The sequence below is a fragment of the Ammospiza caudacuta genome, chromosome 8 (assembly GCF_027887145.1).
Source record: "Ammospiza caudacuta isolate bAmmCau1 chromosome 8, bAmmCau1.pri, whole genome shotgun sequence".
Classification (NCBI taxonomy): Eukaryota; Metazoa; Chordata; class Aves; order Passeriformes; family Passerellidae; genus Ammospiza; species Ammospiza caudacuta.
In genome coordinates, this window is record NC_080600.1 from 32,863,095 (window position 1) to 32,881,535 (window position 18,441).

The following is an 18,441-nucleotide window of genomic DNA, read 5'->3' on the forward strand; positions in this document are numbered from 1 at the left end:
CCAGCGCTCTCCCCTGCGGGAGGAGGGTATATTTGCATATCCGCGTGCGGGCTGGCGCCTCCGCCACCCCATTGGCGGAAATCTACATGGGGACGGGCCCGCTGACCAATCCGGCTCGGGGAAGGCGGGGCTCTGCCCCTCACGGCCTATCGGAGCCCGCGTGGGCGGGTCCCGCCGGCCCGGGCGGCGTGAGGGATGCTCGGTGCGGGCGGCGGCGGCGGCCCTAGGGCCCGCCATGGTGTGAGGCGCTGCCGCGATGAACGGAGCGGTCCCGTCACTCTACGACCCCAAGGCGCGGGTGCTAAAGCTGGGGGAGAGCTTCGAGAAGCAGCCGCGCTGCGCCTTCCACACTGTCCGCTGTGAGTGCTGGGGTTGGGGGGACTCTCGGGGGCTGCGGGGGTCGGGGAGGGGTTCGGCGGCCCCCGGTGCCCGCAGTCCCCTGGAGGGCGGGGGTGGCTGCGGCCGCTCTCGGCGGCTGCATCTGTCCCGGGATTCTGGCGCTGAGTGCCGTAGGGTGCTGGTCCGGGATTTTGGGAGCCGTGCAGGTTTCAGTCGGTGCTGGGAGCACGTACGGCCATTGTATCCTAGAGCTGCCCCTCGCTGTCCGCTGGGCACTAACTTAGCTTTTTATGCCTTTTCCATAGCGTCTCCCTGCGGTTCTGCTGGAAACCGAGCTAAGCTGAACCTGTGGCTCTGTCTTTGCTTGCGCTCAGTTTTTAGAAGTTCCGTGTAATTCAGCAACCAAAGGTTAAAGGCAGGCGGTGTTAATCACGGAGCCAGTACGCCCTCCCTGAGTACATAATTACTATCTAGAGAGGTGTGTGCTCAAAGATTCTGAGGGTAGCTAGGAAACAAATGCTCCCAGGATTATAGTCCTTGGTAATTTAGCACTGCAGCTTCTGGTTTTGTCTGGTTATTTATAGAATGATATCCCCAAGATTCAGAGAATGTATGTTCTCTAGAGAGTGTCCGGTGTGCAGGATGGGTAATGTGCTCTCTGTGAGCAAAGGGAATGGCACTTAGATTGTCTCCAAGTGTAGAAGCGGAGGAGAGGGAGAAAAAAAGCTATAAATGGATTTAAACAAATGCTGCAATTTGATATTTACCCTAATTTTAAAGAGGACTAACAACCCCGTCTGGTACCTCCATGCTGACTCTTCTAATGTGATGATTTATTCTGAAATCTGTTTTGAAATCTCTCTTCCTTTCCAACAAATGAGACGTAGAAACTGGCCCGTTCATCAGTTCTATCAAATGCACGTGCAGAAGAAATACCCTCCAACACCTGACTTTTTTTAACAGTTGAGTAAAAGGGACAACAGCTGTTGGTTAGAAGTTAAGATTGGCAGTATCAATATCTTCATTTTCTCAATTATTAACAGCCCAGTGGCCATATATAAAAGCAAATATTCTCTGACTTGGTGAGAAACTTTGGAACTGTTCCTGTGGGAGGACATTCAGGGGTTTGCCCAAGCCAGGTTAGCGGGGGCTGTCACCTGTGTCTGAGCTGCGAGCCTCCTCCTGCGCGCTCGGCCCTGCCCAGCAGCTCCCGCAGCCTGGCTTTCCTGCCCGGTTGGTGTTGTGGCTGCAGCCGTGCTTCCAGCTGCGGGCTGTGCGCCTGGCCCGTGGCTGCAGGCCGAGCTGGGGCACTGGAGGCTCCCCAGCTGCAGGAATGCCGCCGTCAGTGACCAGCAGCGTGTGAGATGGGGCTGGCAGCGGGGCGAGGAGCGTGTGCCGGCCCCTGGGTCCCCTCCGGCATCCCGGGGGGCGAGACCGGCCCTGCCGTACCTGAGCCGCGGGCTCAGCCCCACATGTGTTATCACAGGCCTTCAAGAACCTCTTGATGCTATCCTGTTTCCCTCAATCGGCACAGGCAGAGTTTTGGCTGTAGCCTTTCCCAATTTATTCGTGGTGGAAATAATACTCTGTGACAGAGCTGCCGTGCTGATGCCTGAACATATGCTTATTTGCAATGTCTCAGAGTTTTGAAAAGGATCAGAAATCAATACCCTCTTTTGCTCAAAACTTATTTTAACGAGTCCATTAGATGCTGAAAAAACCCCCAAAATGTAAATCAATGTTAAATTGGGAAGGAATTTCACTTTCAACAGAAATAACTATACTGAAACGCCAAGTTTTTGTGCTTGTTACAGTAAAGTTAGAAACAGAAAGAGAAATGCATATTGGGGGTTGATATTGTTCTGTGCATTTTCTGTCACTTGTCTATATCTCCCATGTTTGGGATCAGCATTTTCAGGAACTATTTATTGGTTCTTCTGAAAATAATTACATGAGAATGTACCTTTTGAAATACAACATAACTTGTTTGGCTCTCTTATCCATTAAAACCTAAAGGTGTCTTTCTAATTTTAACTGAAATATTTAAACACTTATAATGGATCCTGAGAAAAGCAGCTTGACTTTGAATTCTGTTGACTTATGGAATGATCTGCTCAGGGGAATGCTAGATGATACACTAGCAAAAAAAGGCTTTTACTTAATAGCCTCCAACTGCAATTAAGTGGTGCCTGCATTTATAAGATTCCTGAAAAGCCTGTAAATAATCTAGTTTGTTTTTATATTTAGATGACTTTAAGCCTGCATCTATTGATATGTCCTGTGAAGGAGACCTTGAAGTTGGCAAAGGTGAACAGGTGACAATAACACTGCCAAATATTGAGGTGAGTTGATGTGGCTGAAGAGTGGCAGGCTTAAAAGAATGATTTATTTTGTTGTCCTAAGTATATACCCTGGCTATGGAAGGGTATAAAGTTTTAGTGCTGTTTCAGAGCTGCCTGAGTGATTTTTAGAGTAGAAGAACAATTGCTCTAAGACTGTAAGATTACAAAAGACTCAGAGGTTAAACAGCTGCACTGTAACTTTAAGTGTATTTGCTGCACTGGAAATATGCTGTAGGATGACCCAGAAGCGTTGCGTACACAGAAAAGCTTCATGTGTATGTTGGCAGTGCAAGCTTCCCCTTGGTATTTATTGCTCTAGTGCAGCTCTAAAGCAGGAAAGACTGGAAAGGGAAAATTTACTACCTGCCATGCTTTACTGCTCTGCTGATATGGGAACTGAAACCTCTTTTGGTGAGATGAGTCCTAGAGAGAAATAAGGAAATATTGGGAAATAAGCATTTAATCCGTTTCAAACTAAGCTAAGTGAGTAAAACCCCATTCCAGTCAAACAGCAGCTGCTTTTGGACATGGCAACTGTGACTTTAATTTGAATTAACCAGTAATGTTTTTAATGGCTAGAAATGATCACTTGTAGTGAACTTGTCACCACAGAAGGATTGCTGTTTCTAAGAAAAACGACCACAGGAGTAACACTTACTGGACTTCTGATTTAATAGGGCTCAACTCCACCAGTGACTGTGTTCAAGGGCTCAAAGAAGCCTTACCTAAAAGAATGTATCTTAATTATCAACCATGACACTGGAGAATGTCGCCTAGAGAAACTTAGTAGCAACATCACTGTGAAAAAAACCAGGTGGGTGATTTACAGGAGAAACAACTGTGCTTTACTCATTTTGAAAATCAATGTTAATGAGTCTAAATTGAGATATACAACTACATATCACTATTTTTAGGAAAACATAATTTTAGAAAGTACGTGGTCTTGCTCAAAGGAGTGAAAAACCTGCTTTCTCAGCAAACTGACTTCACATCTTTTGAATCATGACTGCAGAAGAAATTGCAATGTATTTTTTATTAACCAAGACATGTTATATTATTGAAAGAAATAGTAACTATTTTCTGATCTGTTTAGAGGGAGGGGAAAAAAGATTATTTAGCTAGTAGCTTGCCTACTGTCTTCTGGCTTGTAAATGAGGAAATTAAAAAAAAAAATTTGTGACAGGTCTCAGTAATTGTAATGGCTTGTTTTTCTCATACCAAGGTTTTAAATATTTATTTTCTGCTGCTGAGTCTGTATAAGTAACTTCCGGCAGAATTATTATTAAGTGATCCTGGGTAGCAAAGTATAAAAACAAATCAACTGCCAAAATATGACAAAGTTAATAGCAGTGTATAAAAATAGTTTTAAACACATATACAATATTAATAGTATATATTAATGTATTATATGTATTAGTATAATAACTTACCAGTATGATAACTTATCTAAGAATCAAATTATGCTATTTAGAAAGGCACAAGAAATAATTCCGTGGTACCACATCCCCTGTGTTCCTGCCTTTTTACTTGCCTCTTGCCTTCTAGTAATTTAAAATCTTTCCCTCTTACACACAGAGCTGAAGGAAGTAGTAAAGTCCAGTCTCGCATTGAGCAGCAACAGCAGCAAATGCGAAATGCAACAAAGGTTCCAAACAATATTAAAAGCTCTCCATCAAAGGAAAAAACATTTCCATCTTCTCCTATGGATGATATTGAACGGGGTAAGCTCCACTGGCACACAAGTTTCAGAAATTATGCTGTTAACAATTAGTTTTTAAGAGGTTTTTGGGTGTGTAGGTTGTTTTTGTTTTGTTTTGTGTTATTTGAGCTTCACACTAGAAGCTGATTAAGTGAGCAACTTCACTCTGATATGGAAATGACCACTCTGGCTCAAGTGTGTAAAAAGACAGTATTTGTAGCTTGCTACAGTAAAAAACCAGCTGAACCATTAGGTTTAATAATGGCTGCTGTCTCCCTGGCTCTGTCTTCCACAGGTACTTTAATCAAGTATATGCTTGGTTGTATTGTCATACTGGAACTAAGTCACTTCCATTTTGACATTGCTCCTTTTTCTTTCTGTGCACTCAGCAAATATGTTACAGTACTTCACAACTCAACATACACTTTAAATTACCAGATAGAGCCTTGTGGAAGATGAAGTTCTAATGAAAAAGACAGCTAAAAACTTGCATAAATCAACCCTTGAGCAGTGCTGTGTACTGTTTCCTTGAGAGACTCTGGTTTGGTGTGACACTCATATTTCACTTAATAGGAGGCCTTATTTCCTTTGGGAGGACAAGGAAGATGGCAGGTGGTAATTACTTGCTACAGAAATGCTGACAGGTGGCAGTTTCATTGACTGGAACTGACATCTGCTTCCTAAGTTGTTCTGAATTCCTTTAAACAGATTTTTTTTTAGATGTATCATTATGAAGATGGTTTTTCTTTCCATTTTGGTTTTAAGCTCTGACCAGCAATCTGTATTGCAGAACAGTACTGTAATTCATCTCAGGTTCCAAAGAGGAAGGAAATAAAATTATTCCTTTTCTAGGTGGTCTGTTCTTTTGGGGGAAGTGGTGGTATCAAGTACTGAAAGTCTCCAAAGTGACTGCCAATGTACCAAACTCTTGTGTAGTGCCAGTCCACTTTTGAGTACTATTTAAAATGCTGAAAAAATTAAAAGGATGGTAGAGATATTATCAAGTCATCTAGTCCATCCTTCTGTCCTAAAGTCAGATTTCTGATGTAACTTTTAACCTGTTCTTAGAACCTTCCAATGACAAATCCTTGTACTTGCTGGCAAGCCATTCCAGGGCTTTGCTCTCCTTACTGTTTGGGTTCTCCTGTAAAGATAGTCTGACAGCAAGCCTATTACTACTTTCATATTTATCATGCAAGTACAGAGCAGATTACTGTGCTGCTTCTGAGCAGTCCTTCACAGACTCAAACTGCTGTGTCTTTCCCATTCTTTATGCAAAATTACACACAAGATTGTTGGTTCAATCTTTCCTTGGAGGTTTCCTTTTTAAATCCCTGATTTGTTGGCAATTTCCTTCAGCTTTCTTGCAATGAGTCCAAAAACTTCCTTAAGTATAGTCCCTAAACACATCTACAGAAGTTCTAGCAGTGCTGACGTGAGGAAGAAGGCTGCCTTACAGGCACTATTCATCTTTATACACAAAGAACAAATAGTATCATGTCTGTAGTATCACAAGACCAAACAGTATCCAGTCATTTCCACACAGCATGGAGTGGCAGAACAGTGTAGGGATCCACTGTAACTCTCAGACTCTTCAGAGGTGTTGCCTGCTAATCATTCTTCATCCCATGGTTGTGTAACTGACTATTCCTGCTTAAGTACACTACCTGGAACTTGTTACTAACTTTGTTTTCTGGGGTGGAGGGGCAGCTCATTCTGCCATTATCCTCTAGTATATGTACTGCTCTTCCTTCACTGGATAAAATCACCTAATTTAAATTCTGTCTCATTAAATTACATCAGAATTCAAGGCGGAGATTTTATTTCTTAGCTTTTGGTATTGGCCAGTCACTTAAAATTTTTCTTCTATTAGACATTGCTTAGGAGGAAGTGGAATTGAATGCTTAGGATTCGAGTGGTGTCCTTCAGTTAGGTGTCTTACAGCTCCAGATGTGTGGAGGATCATGTTCTCTCATGCATGTCCTTAGTAAAAGATGCTTATATGCTTCCAATTTTTATTTTCTTTCTGTTCCCCTTCTTTTTTTCCTTATGCTTGAATAGTTCAGTTTTTCATTTTCTTTCTTTTCTTTCCTAGCACTGGGTTAATTTGTTCCTGCAGCCATAGCTCTTAGGTGCCATTTTTCCTGAACACCATTTTCTTTTAGACAGGTCTTTGATGAAGATGGCCTTTCCTTTAGAGTGGCCTTTGATAACTTAGAGTCTGCTTCATGGAAGTTTGTGTTGAAGATTAATCATTTTATTTCTCCTCCCTTCTTCTCTTAAGCTTTGCACTGTCTTGCATCTTGGTGACTTTCACCTTCAACCTGTTCTGTATTGGGTAAATTTTAAGAGAGATGAGCTACTCTCCTACTTGCTATTTCAAAGCTGTTCCTGAAGTATTCTAAGAGCTTGTAAGACCATCTTAACAAATGTCTAGTGTAAGACTCGTGGCTCTTTTGGATATTCTTCGTGCTTAACTTGATTTTGACCAAAATGTCACATGGCCCAAACAAATGTATTGATTGCAATGCTGAATTGCTGGCAGGCATTTTGGGTGCAACTGCAGACATCTTGCAGTGACTGATCTGTGGATTGTAACTGCAGTTTTTAGTCAGTGAAAGCCATATTTGGGGTGCTAAGGAAAATACAGAACAATTCCTGCTAGTTGCAGAAATTAAAGGCTATGTGGGCTGCATTACCCCATGGAATGTAGAGTTAAGCATTTGTGTTCACAGTCACCCTTGTTCTAAAACTCGGCTTGAAAGGGAGAAAGTGCTCAAGCTATGAGGATAGAAAACCACATGACAGGCTGGATACCACTTGTGCCCTTTTCTTTGTTCTGGAGATTTTTGGTGGGTTTGGTCTGGGGTTTTTTTAAGTTGCTGTAGTGTCTTAGTTGTTTTTTAAGTTGCTGTAGTTGCTTGATGTCTGTTGGTTTTTTTTTTCCTTTTTTCCCCTCCTCCTTATATTTCAATTATGATGAATGTAAACTGAGAAACAAATCCTATTGTTTGCAGAGCTAAAAGCAGAAGCCAGTATCATGGACCAGCTGAGTAGCTCTGACAGTTCATCTGACTCTAAAAGTTCTTCATCCTCTTCATCAAGTAGTGAAAATAGTTCTAGTGATTCTGAAGATGAGGAAATGAAGCCCTCTCTTCCGATGTCGATGCCGTATTTGCAGCCTCAGCCCACGGTGTCTGCCATGCCACAACAGGCTGTTCCTGACAAAGATGCCAGTCATAACAGATCCCAAGAGAGCAGTGGTCATATGATGAATACACTACGTAAGTACAAAGGCTGTTCTTTTCTTAGTGCACAATTCCAGACATCGAGATTCTGAAAGGAAACCATATTGTTTTTAAGTATGTCTCTGTTATAATTAAAACTGTGGGAAGTGATGCTAGGTTTGATTGTTCAACAGCAGGCTGAATTAGACACTGGGCTAGAAGGTTCGTGGTTCTCAGAGATACTAAATTAAAGCTGAAGCAGTTGAAAATATTTCCTAAACTGTTCTGACTTCCTCCCAGTTCTATACATTGGGACTGGAGAACAGTAATTTTGTATTGGAAATTCTTGAACTAACAGGGCACTCCCTGAACACTTTTCATTTCTTGGATAGAACTATGGGAAGGATACTATGGTTGCAATACTCTGAGTATACAGAAAAGATGGTGTATTCTTAGCTATGTCAGTTGCAATTATTCATGGCAGTGTTCCACTGGCCAACACGGCAAAACTGTCCTTTGCATATAAGGAAGGAGGTGATTTGCTTTCAGGAGATATTATCTTATTCCACACATTCAGGCAACTAAAAATGTAATTTGAAGAGTAGCTGTGATGTCCAATAGGGATTGCTGCACAGCCTGGAATTGCATGCTCAATGTATTCAAAAAAAGGAAAGTTTGGAAAACTCTCACATAAAAAATAAAATCCCATTAGGTAGAAAAACTTAAGTTCACTGCCTAAATAACAGGAGTACTCAGACACAGAAGTGAGTATTCAGCTATGATAACTCTTCCAGAATAGTTACATTTTTAATTAGCTGCTTAGCTGCCAGACCTTGGTTTGAAGAGATTTCCATCAACCCTGCTTTGCAGCCTAAGATCATTATGGTTTATCATTTATATGTAAACTTGTTATACTGAAATTTTAGACTCTGGCAGATCTACTTTTATTTCAGCTCTTAGTGGATAACATGAATGACAGTTCTTTTTCTTTTTTCTCTTTTTTTTTAGCTAGTATTTAAATACTTAAATAACCTGCATTGATATTTCATTATGTACTGCATGAACAGATAAGATCAGAGTGAGAAGTCCTGTGACTTTGTGTGCAGAGAACGAAATGCTGCTTTCATTTTACTGTCACTGCAGAGAACAAAGTCGTCATGTTTATAATTTGTGTAACATTAGAGTGCCACTTATTTCAACCCTTACTGACAATTGTGATTTCCCGTTCTCCACGCTTTAATAAAACTGTTATGAAAATTTGATTAAGCTTTATCCCCAGTGACAGAATCTCAGGTGGGAAAGCTTCCAGTGAGAAATACAAGTACAGGTGGCCAAGTCCACTAGTTCCAGCATAGGGAGAAAATGCTGCTTAAACCATGACAACATGATGAGTGCTTCAGGGGAAGTTGGTGGCTTGATGTTGCTTGAGAACCATGTTGACAGGCAGAACCTTAGACCTCTGAGCTCTTGAGATTATTCCCATTTACTTCTATTACAGTTACAGATATATTACTGCTTAAAACAATTCCATCCCCAACTTCCAGTGCAGTTAACATTCACAAGACACCTCCACTAGTTAAAGATCAAACCAGCTACTTCCAAAATTGCACTTCTCCAGCTCTGTTGTTGAGGGAATTTGGCAGGAGAGTGAAACCTGGAGAAACTAAACGGACAGCACATTGTTCTACTTTGGATGGCAAGAGTTCTCAGTCAGATTTTGTACAGTCATTTTCTTCCATCTCAAATAAGGTTTTGCAAAAATAAAATACTGAATCAACAAATGTCAGCACAAGCTGCTTGCTTGTCTAATCTTGCTTTGAGGTGTGTGCTTATGTCTGTGACTAGTTTTGTGCACCTCTGTAGAATCAGGGCCATACCAGGTAATTAGTGAAGTTTTTCTTTGACTTTCTTTGTGCAGAGAGAAGGTTGGGGGAAGCTTAGACAGCAGAGTTTTATCTTGCATGTAGAAATTAAACAGCTGTAAATTCTAAATTTTGTAGAATTTGGAAAATGGAGGAGGTGGTGTCTGGAACATGGCAACTAAATACTTCTGTCAGATACATACCTACCTCTTCAGGAATCTGGGGCTCAATACTGCCCCTCACTCCCAAAATACTGCTTCTTCCCCTTTCTACCTTGAGAAGCTGATTATATAGGCTCACAACTTGCCTTATAACAAAGTCTGCAAATGGTGACACTAATGAATCTGTTCTTCATGAATATTTGCTCATATGTTGCTTTATGTCTACTTTTTGTTTAAACAAGGGTTATGTTAAACAAAGTAACTTTCCAAAGAAAACCCAGCATAGATGGGCTGTTCTGTGGCCTTGTGTTAGGTACTTAGTATTTAGCACAACTTTATTTCTTTTGATGCTTGGTACAAACATAGCTGTTTTACTTTGACAAATAATAATGTTCCCTTGTATTAGTTTGGTTTTGGTGTGACACTAAGATTTGTGAGACAGTGATCACTCCTATGAGTTTCCCTGTCCCCTATAACTAGCAAGAATTCAGTTGAATATATTATATTCACCAATTTAAAAACATAGATTGCACTGCAAATTACATTTCCTATTTCCCCAATTAATATTGCTGATAAGCAGCTGACACCATGCAAAGAATTCAGCAGTTTTCCCTCACTTCATTGCTGCCTCATAAGTACAATAGTCTAGATGTTTCTTCAGGGTCCTCATTAAATGAGCTTTCTGTCTTGGCACCAAATCCATCTGAACGCCACCAGCTCTAGATTGTGCTGTTTTGCCCTCTCTCTGAAGGTGTTTCTTTGAGATAGGAGTGCAAAAATGAGGCAGAAAGCTTAGCCTGAAGTAAATCCTAACATATTAATTCTGACTCTGGAACTTGGAGTTCTTGCCTTTCCCATCTGCTGGTTTTCACAAGCATTGGTATTTTTGGCTGGTGTTACAAGGTTTGTGTAATTTCTATTAACTGTGTTGAAATAACTTTTGAAGGCTGCAGAAACACCATTTGGAAGGTTATCTTCTTATTCACACTCCCTGTCCTCCCATAAAGTAGCTAGTGCATAACAGGGCTGGGATTTCTAAGAATTCACTGTAATTCTCCTTTGAGTGATAAATACAGGAGTTAAATTTACCAATACCATTCTCTGTCTTGAAAAATCTTTTAGGGTATTATATTGTTCTGAATAATTGTTGACAAATTACTTGATTTTGTCTTTTCTAAAGTGCTTTTTAAATTTATCTTAAAATAATATGGCTGTAAATTTTTTCTTTATATAGAGGATTGGAAAGAAAAAAATTGTCTTTAAGGATTTTTGGAAACAACCATCTTCACTGTTCTTTTCTTATATAAAGTGTTTTTGTTGTTGCAGAGAAGCATGTACCACTTTCTAAGCTTTATTGATGACACAGTGGAAAACAAAGGAAGGCTAAATGCAGCCATGTTAAAGGCTCCAGTGTTCTGGCAGAAATGATAGGCCTTACAGTAAAAGATCCAATCTGAGTTTTGTGGGGTTTTCATGTGAGAATAGTGTGTTCACTCAGTTTTTTCAGTTTCAGTGATTTTTCTTTTGTTTTTAGGCCATTTCTGCATAGTCCAAGATGATTTTTTTTTTCTTTTGTAATGGTTGTTTGGCAAGGGAGGTGTGGGTAAAAACATACCAGTTGGAACAGACTCCTAAAAATGTGTGGGAAGTTGCTAGATATGATGTAGATTGTGTAGAGCATGCTGCTGTATTTTTTGTTAGCTATCTGTCATCCTGGGAAGATTCCCTGCTCACACCCCCTGAGCTTATGGACATCCACAGCAAGCACAGGGTAGCCTTTTTACTTCCTCATTTTGAAATATATAGAGACAGCCACCAAATTAAAGTGCTTTGTAAAATTTCTTTTGATGTTTTGTTTGCTCACTTGTTCCAAAACCAGTTTGAAATAGTAGGTCACTGATACATCTTTAAGTGGTATGTCAAAGAGCTGCTCTTCTTGATTGAGACACCACTTTGTTTTCAAGCACAGCTGAGTAGCATTCAGATGTGTTTCAAAAAAAAAAAAACAACTTGTTTTTCATAAAACTGCATTCGCCAGCAGTTTTTCCACTTGTGAAGCATGAAAATGTGGGTGGCAAAGATAGCTAGGTGTTGTCTTTTGTGATCTGGTGATGTTAAATAAATGCCCTTGTGCAAATATGCTAATGGCTTCCTTGCCAAGATTTTAAAATTGTAGAAAAATTATCTCTAAGGTTCTGTCACTGTGAGTTTGGTTCTACATGCACTTATTCTTTATCATAAAATAGTTTGGGTTAAAAGAGACTTGAAAGATCATCTAGTCCAGCCTCCCTTACCTGTTTGCTATTAGCTTTTGTAAGCCATAATTGGGAAAGGGAGTATCATGAAAGAAGAAAATTATTTCCTTGAAAATGACTAATATGTTGACTCTTTTTCTTCTAGGAAATGACTTGCAGCTGAGTGAATCTGGAAGCGATAGTGATGACTGAACAACTTTTTGGCCTTAAACGTATCACCTTTTTTGCTAAATATGTCTTAGCATCTGTTTTGCACTAAGATTAGATTACCAGAGACTGGAATGAATGTCCTCAATTTTGATAATAGACATCCTAATTTTCTACTGACACATCATGTCTATAATACAGCAGCATTGATATCCTGTCAGTGCTATGGTTATGTGTTTATCTTTCAAATTACTGTATTTACAGTAAAATTGTGTATGATCTGATTTTGATTATTTTTGCCTCAGCCACCTGTTTTACTTGAAACTGATTTGTAACAGCTAGTTACTTTATATAAATAGCTATGAAATGGAGAAATTTCTGATATTTATGGAGGCAAGTTTCCTTCCTATCATTAAAATGCTGATCTCACAACTTTGACTTGGAGAGGGAGAAAGGGAGAACAACTAAATGAGGTCTGCTGTGTCAGCTACACTTTTTGTTCAGTTCACAGTTCATACCTTTAAGGAAACTGCTGAATAATGTGGTCCACTAGTGCAGTTACAGTTTACAATTGTTCAACACATTGCTGAATTCTTAATTTCATTATATAATGGGACTTTATATTTCTGAGCCTCAAGATTCCTGAGGGAACTTGTCTGTTTTCTGCCTGTTTTATGTAACTTGAATAGGGCAGTCTTTTTACAACCTTTTTGTATCTAAATTTAGGTAACTGCAGAGACCGCAATGAATTTCCTTCATTTAATTCTGTAACAGAAATCAGAAAATTTCTTTGTAGAAGTATAAAAGTAATTTAATAAAGCAAATGTTTATCATTTTCATGCATCAGATTCTGTTTTTGCTGGTTAAGAATTCAATTTTCTACCTAAAGTAGTCATGCCAGTGAAGGGGTCAAGCAAAGAAATAAAGCAGTGAAATAATAGCTAATAAGGACTCTCCATCCTGTCTACAAGACTGAAATGTTTGTTGCTTTTGTTACACTGAGGTGACCCTTAGAAAGAGCTTGCCAAAAGTTTATGGTGATGCAACTGAATGTTTATTACAGATTACATCCAAATGCCAGTGCGAAGTAATACCATATTAGACAAGAAAAGGTCTTTTTCCACATTTGAAATGATACTTCAAGACCTGAAGAACTGAGGACCAGACTCCAAATTTCATCCTGTAATTTACCACTTAAGAGTTTTGTAACAGTAGCAAATGTCTGTAGGGTGAGTTCTGACAAGATAAGTCTGTTCAGTCTTGCACAGAAGTCTCCTTTGCTGGATTGCAGTGGTTGGATCACAGCTTTGTGTCTAAACTGTGAGGACTGAATCCCATATGTCAGCCTGAATGTGCAGACATGGACAAAACTGCACACTCAGTAAATGTATACAATAGATGGTACTAGAGGAGCTTATTCTCTGAACTCTGCTCTACCAGCCCAGTGAAATATGGGAGATGAAATGAAATATGGGAAATGCTGCTTTCTGATGCTTCCAGACCTTGTGCTCTGCACCAGGTCACAGCTCCTTAATCTTCTGGCTTCCTAAAGCTGGAATTGTAAGAAGCAAAATGTTCTTGTGTTCATACTCAAAGTAAAAAACTCAAGTTCATAGCCATGGGTGAGCAGGTGTTATTAAAGGGCTAATGCACAACCTTGAGCAAGGATGCTGTGTAATAACCCCTGTAAGACAGTGGGAACTCTTGAGGGAAGGAGGATTGAGGTCTCTCATAGATCCTAGCTGTTGGTGTGGGAACTCTAGCAGAGTACCTGGCTCTTGGCACATGCTGCTGATAAAGTTGGGCAGTGTGAGGAGCTGAGATGTTGCACCTTAGCACTAAGGAGCAGCCCTGTGTGCTAATTAAAGGAGTCTATGATAATGCAGTGTCCTGAGCTGTCTTCTCTTTGCCTTCCCTCTGTCCCCAGTGGTTCACTTGCATGGAAGTCTTCCCTTAGGATGATGCTAAATTCTAATTCCAGCCAGAATGCTGCTGTTTTTCCTGAATAACAGGGCATTCAGGGTGTACAGAGTGAGCAGATGTGTGGAAGCACTGACCAGGCCACAATGTAAGTCATGCAGAGCATATGTATTCATGGATTATAATCACTCCTTCAGTGATAAAACTGTTGAGCGCAGTCTGTATGTAACTGTGCTCACATGTATACATGTGCTTAAATATAGCTCAGGGAGCAAAGCAGATTTCCAGGTTCCTGGGTCTCAGGACTCTAACTAAGCCTGTGCTATCTTTAGGATTTGATCTTTGGGTTGAAAGCTTTCTAGGAAGGGAAGAATATTATTGAAGCTTTTGTACAGTATGCAGTACAGAGTGGTTAGTGGCCAGTCGGGCATTTTGTCAAATGCACAATTGTGATAATGCAGGAAAGCTTCCCTTTAAGTAATGGGACAGGAGATAAGATTCTCTAACAGTTCTTAGAGAAATAAGGGCAAAAAGATAACATGTAAATGCATTAGATAATAAAGCTCTACATGCCATTTCCAGCCCAAACACATGTGATTGGCTTCCCCCTTATCCATGCACCTGTCAAACATCAGCAGGTGAGCTAAGGAGCTTGTGCAGCCTCTTCTCATGCAGAGGACTTGGCAAGGGTCTCATTTGTGACTTCCAGGGGGCATTTCCTCCCCTAAGGCTGGGGTTGTGCGCCCCGAGCGGTGCTGAGCTTCCATATCCCCTGCAGGTTGTTCCCAAATGGCATGAGTGAGAAGGGGACCCTTTTTTGACCCTGATTTGAAAATTCTATCCTTCCTTAAAGCCAGTTTTATTCATGTGATATCAATTTAACTGGAAAGTAATAAAATCAGTAACAGCTGTAAGTTCCATGACCACTGTTCCTACAACCTCTGAGTACGTCTTTCAAAATTACTTGAAATCTATCTGGCTCTATCTTATTTCTTTTAGTTATTTTGTCTTTACATCCAGAGATTTAAAGCACTAGTGTGTGTATCTCTAAGCAGCCGGTATATTTGAATAATATTTTGAGACAGTATATATTTTTCTGTGACTTTATAATGAAGCTAGTGTGTATGTTTTGGAATTGAAGAACAGCTGCTTATCACTTATATTGATAAATCAAAAATACCTTCCCAATGCAGCTGAAAACTTGAGAATGTTTTAGTCTTCAATGATACAGACCACTGCAGCCACAGTCCACCTGCTCCTTCTCTCTGCATGGTACCTGGTATGAGCACAGTTTGTCTGGTAACTACTTCAAGGTTGCAGTATTCACCCTCCATTAATTCCTGAAATAGGGATTTTGTGTGTTTACCAATTGTACTTACCTTGCCTGGCAGCTTCTAATATCTTAAGAACACTGTCCTCTTGTTTTTCATGAATCCTGCCCTGGGGCATGTGGACAGGCTGGGGCCATCTCTTCAGGGTAGCTCTGGCACCACTGTATTCCATGATAAACACTGGAATTGCCATGTACTTGGGGTTTTCTGAAGGCAGGGTATAATGATTTTTCAGATTAAAAACCTTTTCTAAGTCAATTCTGTGTTAACAGAGTATCACCTTAACAACAGAACCACAGTATTTTTAAGAATTATTTGTTGGGTCTTTCTTGACTGATTTCTGGGGAACTAAATATGAACAGATCATCTCAGATAATAGTTTGATTTGGTACTCAAGATTTTGATCCACCAAAATTGTGTAATTGTTGGCCAACACTTTTCATTTTCTTTAGAATTTCTACAGGAAGGTTTCTGAGCACAGCCAAGCAGATGGTTGAATCCTCCTTAAACAGAAGAAATGAGGATGCATAAACTGGACAGAAATGAAGAAGGTCAGAGGAAGAAAGAGAAGATAACTTGGGTCATGATGGTTGCTAGGCTGAATGCTTGCAGTATATGTGAATCCCTTCTCTCACCACTTTTTGAGGTCATTCAGCCAACCACATAAGGTACTAAGGACAGTCTTGATATATATGGGTTTCAGACCAGCTTTTTGAGGACACATAAAAAGAAGAATGAAGAAAAAGAGCTTTGAATATTGTTAAAATATATATTCCTGCTGCTTTGATCGATGTAGGGGAAATGCAATAAGAAGGTGAAGATGTGCTGAAATGAGGAGAAAAAAAGTGAGAAATTATAAAGTCTTTCACAATTTACACCTCAAATATGATATAAGTAGTCATCCACATCTGGGGGGGGATAGAAAGACTTCTGTGTCTCAGATATTACTCTGCCCAGTTCAATGAAACTAGACTAGCTGCTTTCCCTGGTTGTTAACTGGTTAGCAGTAGCATCCCAAGGCAGCAGCTCCTTGCTTACCAGATATATGCATAGGAGTGGGCTGAAGTAATGGAAGTCCCTAAAGCATCTGTTACTGTGGGGTTTGTTTCCCCACTTGCAGATTCTCATGATGGAGAAAAGCTTCTGAAGGGCAGACTCAGAGGTCAAGGCTTGTGTTGGCATGGAGAACTACTCAGTTCCAAAACAGAAATCCCAACTTCTCATACAAGGTTTGTGTAAAACCAGTGCCACATCTGCTGGGAACAGCAAAGGCTTGGGCTCTAGTTGTTTCTGTGGTTTTCTGAATCCATAGAAGAAATGAGTATGTTCTCAGATTTTCCTTCTCTCTAAAGCAAATCCCTCTGCTGTGGTCAGGAAGGAATGGAGGTTAGAGGCAAAGATGAAGGAGCCTTTCATTCAACAGAGAAGGCTTTGTTGATGTACAACACATACCTGGTGAGTTAGCTGCTGAGACCTCTCCTGACTGGCTTTGAACAGGGGCCCTTGTTACAGAACCTGTTCTCCATCTCTCATCTCCTGTGTGCTGAGCAGCTTGGCTTGTTCTCGTCAGTGCTTACGCATGACAGAGGATTACTTGCTCCGTCTAAGAGATGAGGCCTTCATGCTGTTTAAGTTTAAAGAAGAGTGGAGTGTCTTAAAAAGTTAATTAAAGAAGACCCAACAGCAACCTAAACTCTTCTTTAATATCTTTAGTTTCACTTCCACATGCTGTGTATCTTGTTCTACCAGTTTCAGTGCTCTTGCAAAACAGTTGCACAATGGCTTCCTTTTAGCAACCAGTAGAATTAAACTTGAGCTCTCCTAACTGAATGTACCTTTTCTAAGATGTACTGAATTTCCAGTAAACTCTACAGAACCCCCTTTTTCCTTGTGTCTTTTAATTGCTACAGCTTTTGGAATAACTACTCATGGACATCCTCATATACAGCTCCCAGATAGACACAGGAGCAGGTTGCAGCATGAAAACACCAACTCATCCCTTATCCAATTACCTTTTTTACACCTGACTCTCTGCACATTAGCAATTTATGAAAAGATTTAGGCTTTTACCAGAGTTTTGATCCAAGTGTTTATTGTAGTAATAAAAAAATCTACCACTGTGAAGTGTTCCTAAAAGCTAAGGCTGTTTTAAAGGCCAGTGTCTGATTAAGATTCCCCCTTCAAATCAAAACACATTCGTGCCAGTTTGCTGCAATGAGGGCACAACAAACTATTTTGGAATTATCTGTCCTTCAGAGATTCTGCTGGAAATGTTTGTGTGCCTTATTATGATCCTCTCCCACCACAGTGTGGAATAACTTCCATGCTGCATGATGTCTCGGGCTTTTAGTTTTTTTCTGGTTTCTTCATTGTATTTTTTTCCCCATGTGTGAAAGTTGACATTTAGCTAACGATTTATAACTACTTTTTGTTAGATATGCTGGTCATCAAAAATGTTTGCCAAATGTGACCTGAATGCAGGTGGGGAAAACTCCATGCAGATTATCAGCTACACTTGTGTTACTCCCTTATTTGAGCTCTTTCTCCCCTTACAAGCCAGACTTTTCCTAGTAGCCAACATGGCATTTGTCAAGGACAGTGATGATCAGTGGCTGTGGCTCTGTTTAACTGAGGGTGCAAGACCGTTAAACTATTTAAGAAGTTCTTTCCACAATGACTACATTTTAGAAACTACCACCTGGAAGGAGTGTACTAAACTTATTGGGGACTTTTTATCCCCATTCATTTGTAAAACAAACTGACTACTAAAAGATTAGAACCCATCCCTGCCTTTGTACTTTCCATTTGACTCCCTCCTGGTGATGAAACAACAGCTACTCACAGGTGAATAACTGAGGGCCCCAAGAGAGAAACTTGTTAAAATTTTAATAATGTGTCGCCTATATTTATAATTCTGTGGAGCTGATTAAAGTGAGCAAAAAATACCATGTTACATCAGAGCCTTTGATCCAAATCACCTCTACTGTGGAAACAGTACATGCTCATGCTGCACAAATCTTCCTAAACCCAACAAGAATACATGTGAGATTGTCTGTGCTGCACAGGAGAATGATTGCTGCCAGGTAACTTCAGCTGCTGCTCAGTGGGAGCAGCTCTGTGATGGGAGGCTGACAAACAGCCAGTGTCCATGGGATGTG

General features: G+C 40.3%; 1 protein-coding gene across 1 annotated transcript; it reads left to right on the forward strand.

Moving 5' to 3' along the window:
• Nucleotides 1-182: 182 nt before the first annotated feature.
• Nucleotides 183-12,873, forward strand: EAF2 (ELL associated factor 2). Its single transcript, XM_058809626.1, has 6 exons — nucleotides 183-359; nucleotides 2,587-2,681; nucleotides 3,359-3,495; nucleotides 4,257-4,402; nucleotides 7,398-7,664; nucleotides 12,031-12,873. Exons 1-6 carry the CDS (start codon nucleotides 257-259, stop codon nucleotides 12,075-12,077), a joined length of 795 nt encoding a protein of 264 aa, XP_058665609.1. The 5' UTR covers nucleotides 183-256; the 3' UTR covers nucleotides 12,078-12,873.
• Nucleotides 12,874-18,441: the final 5,568 nt, after the last annotated feature.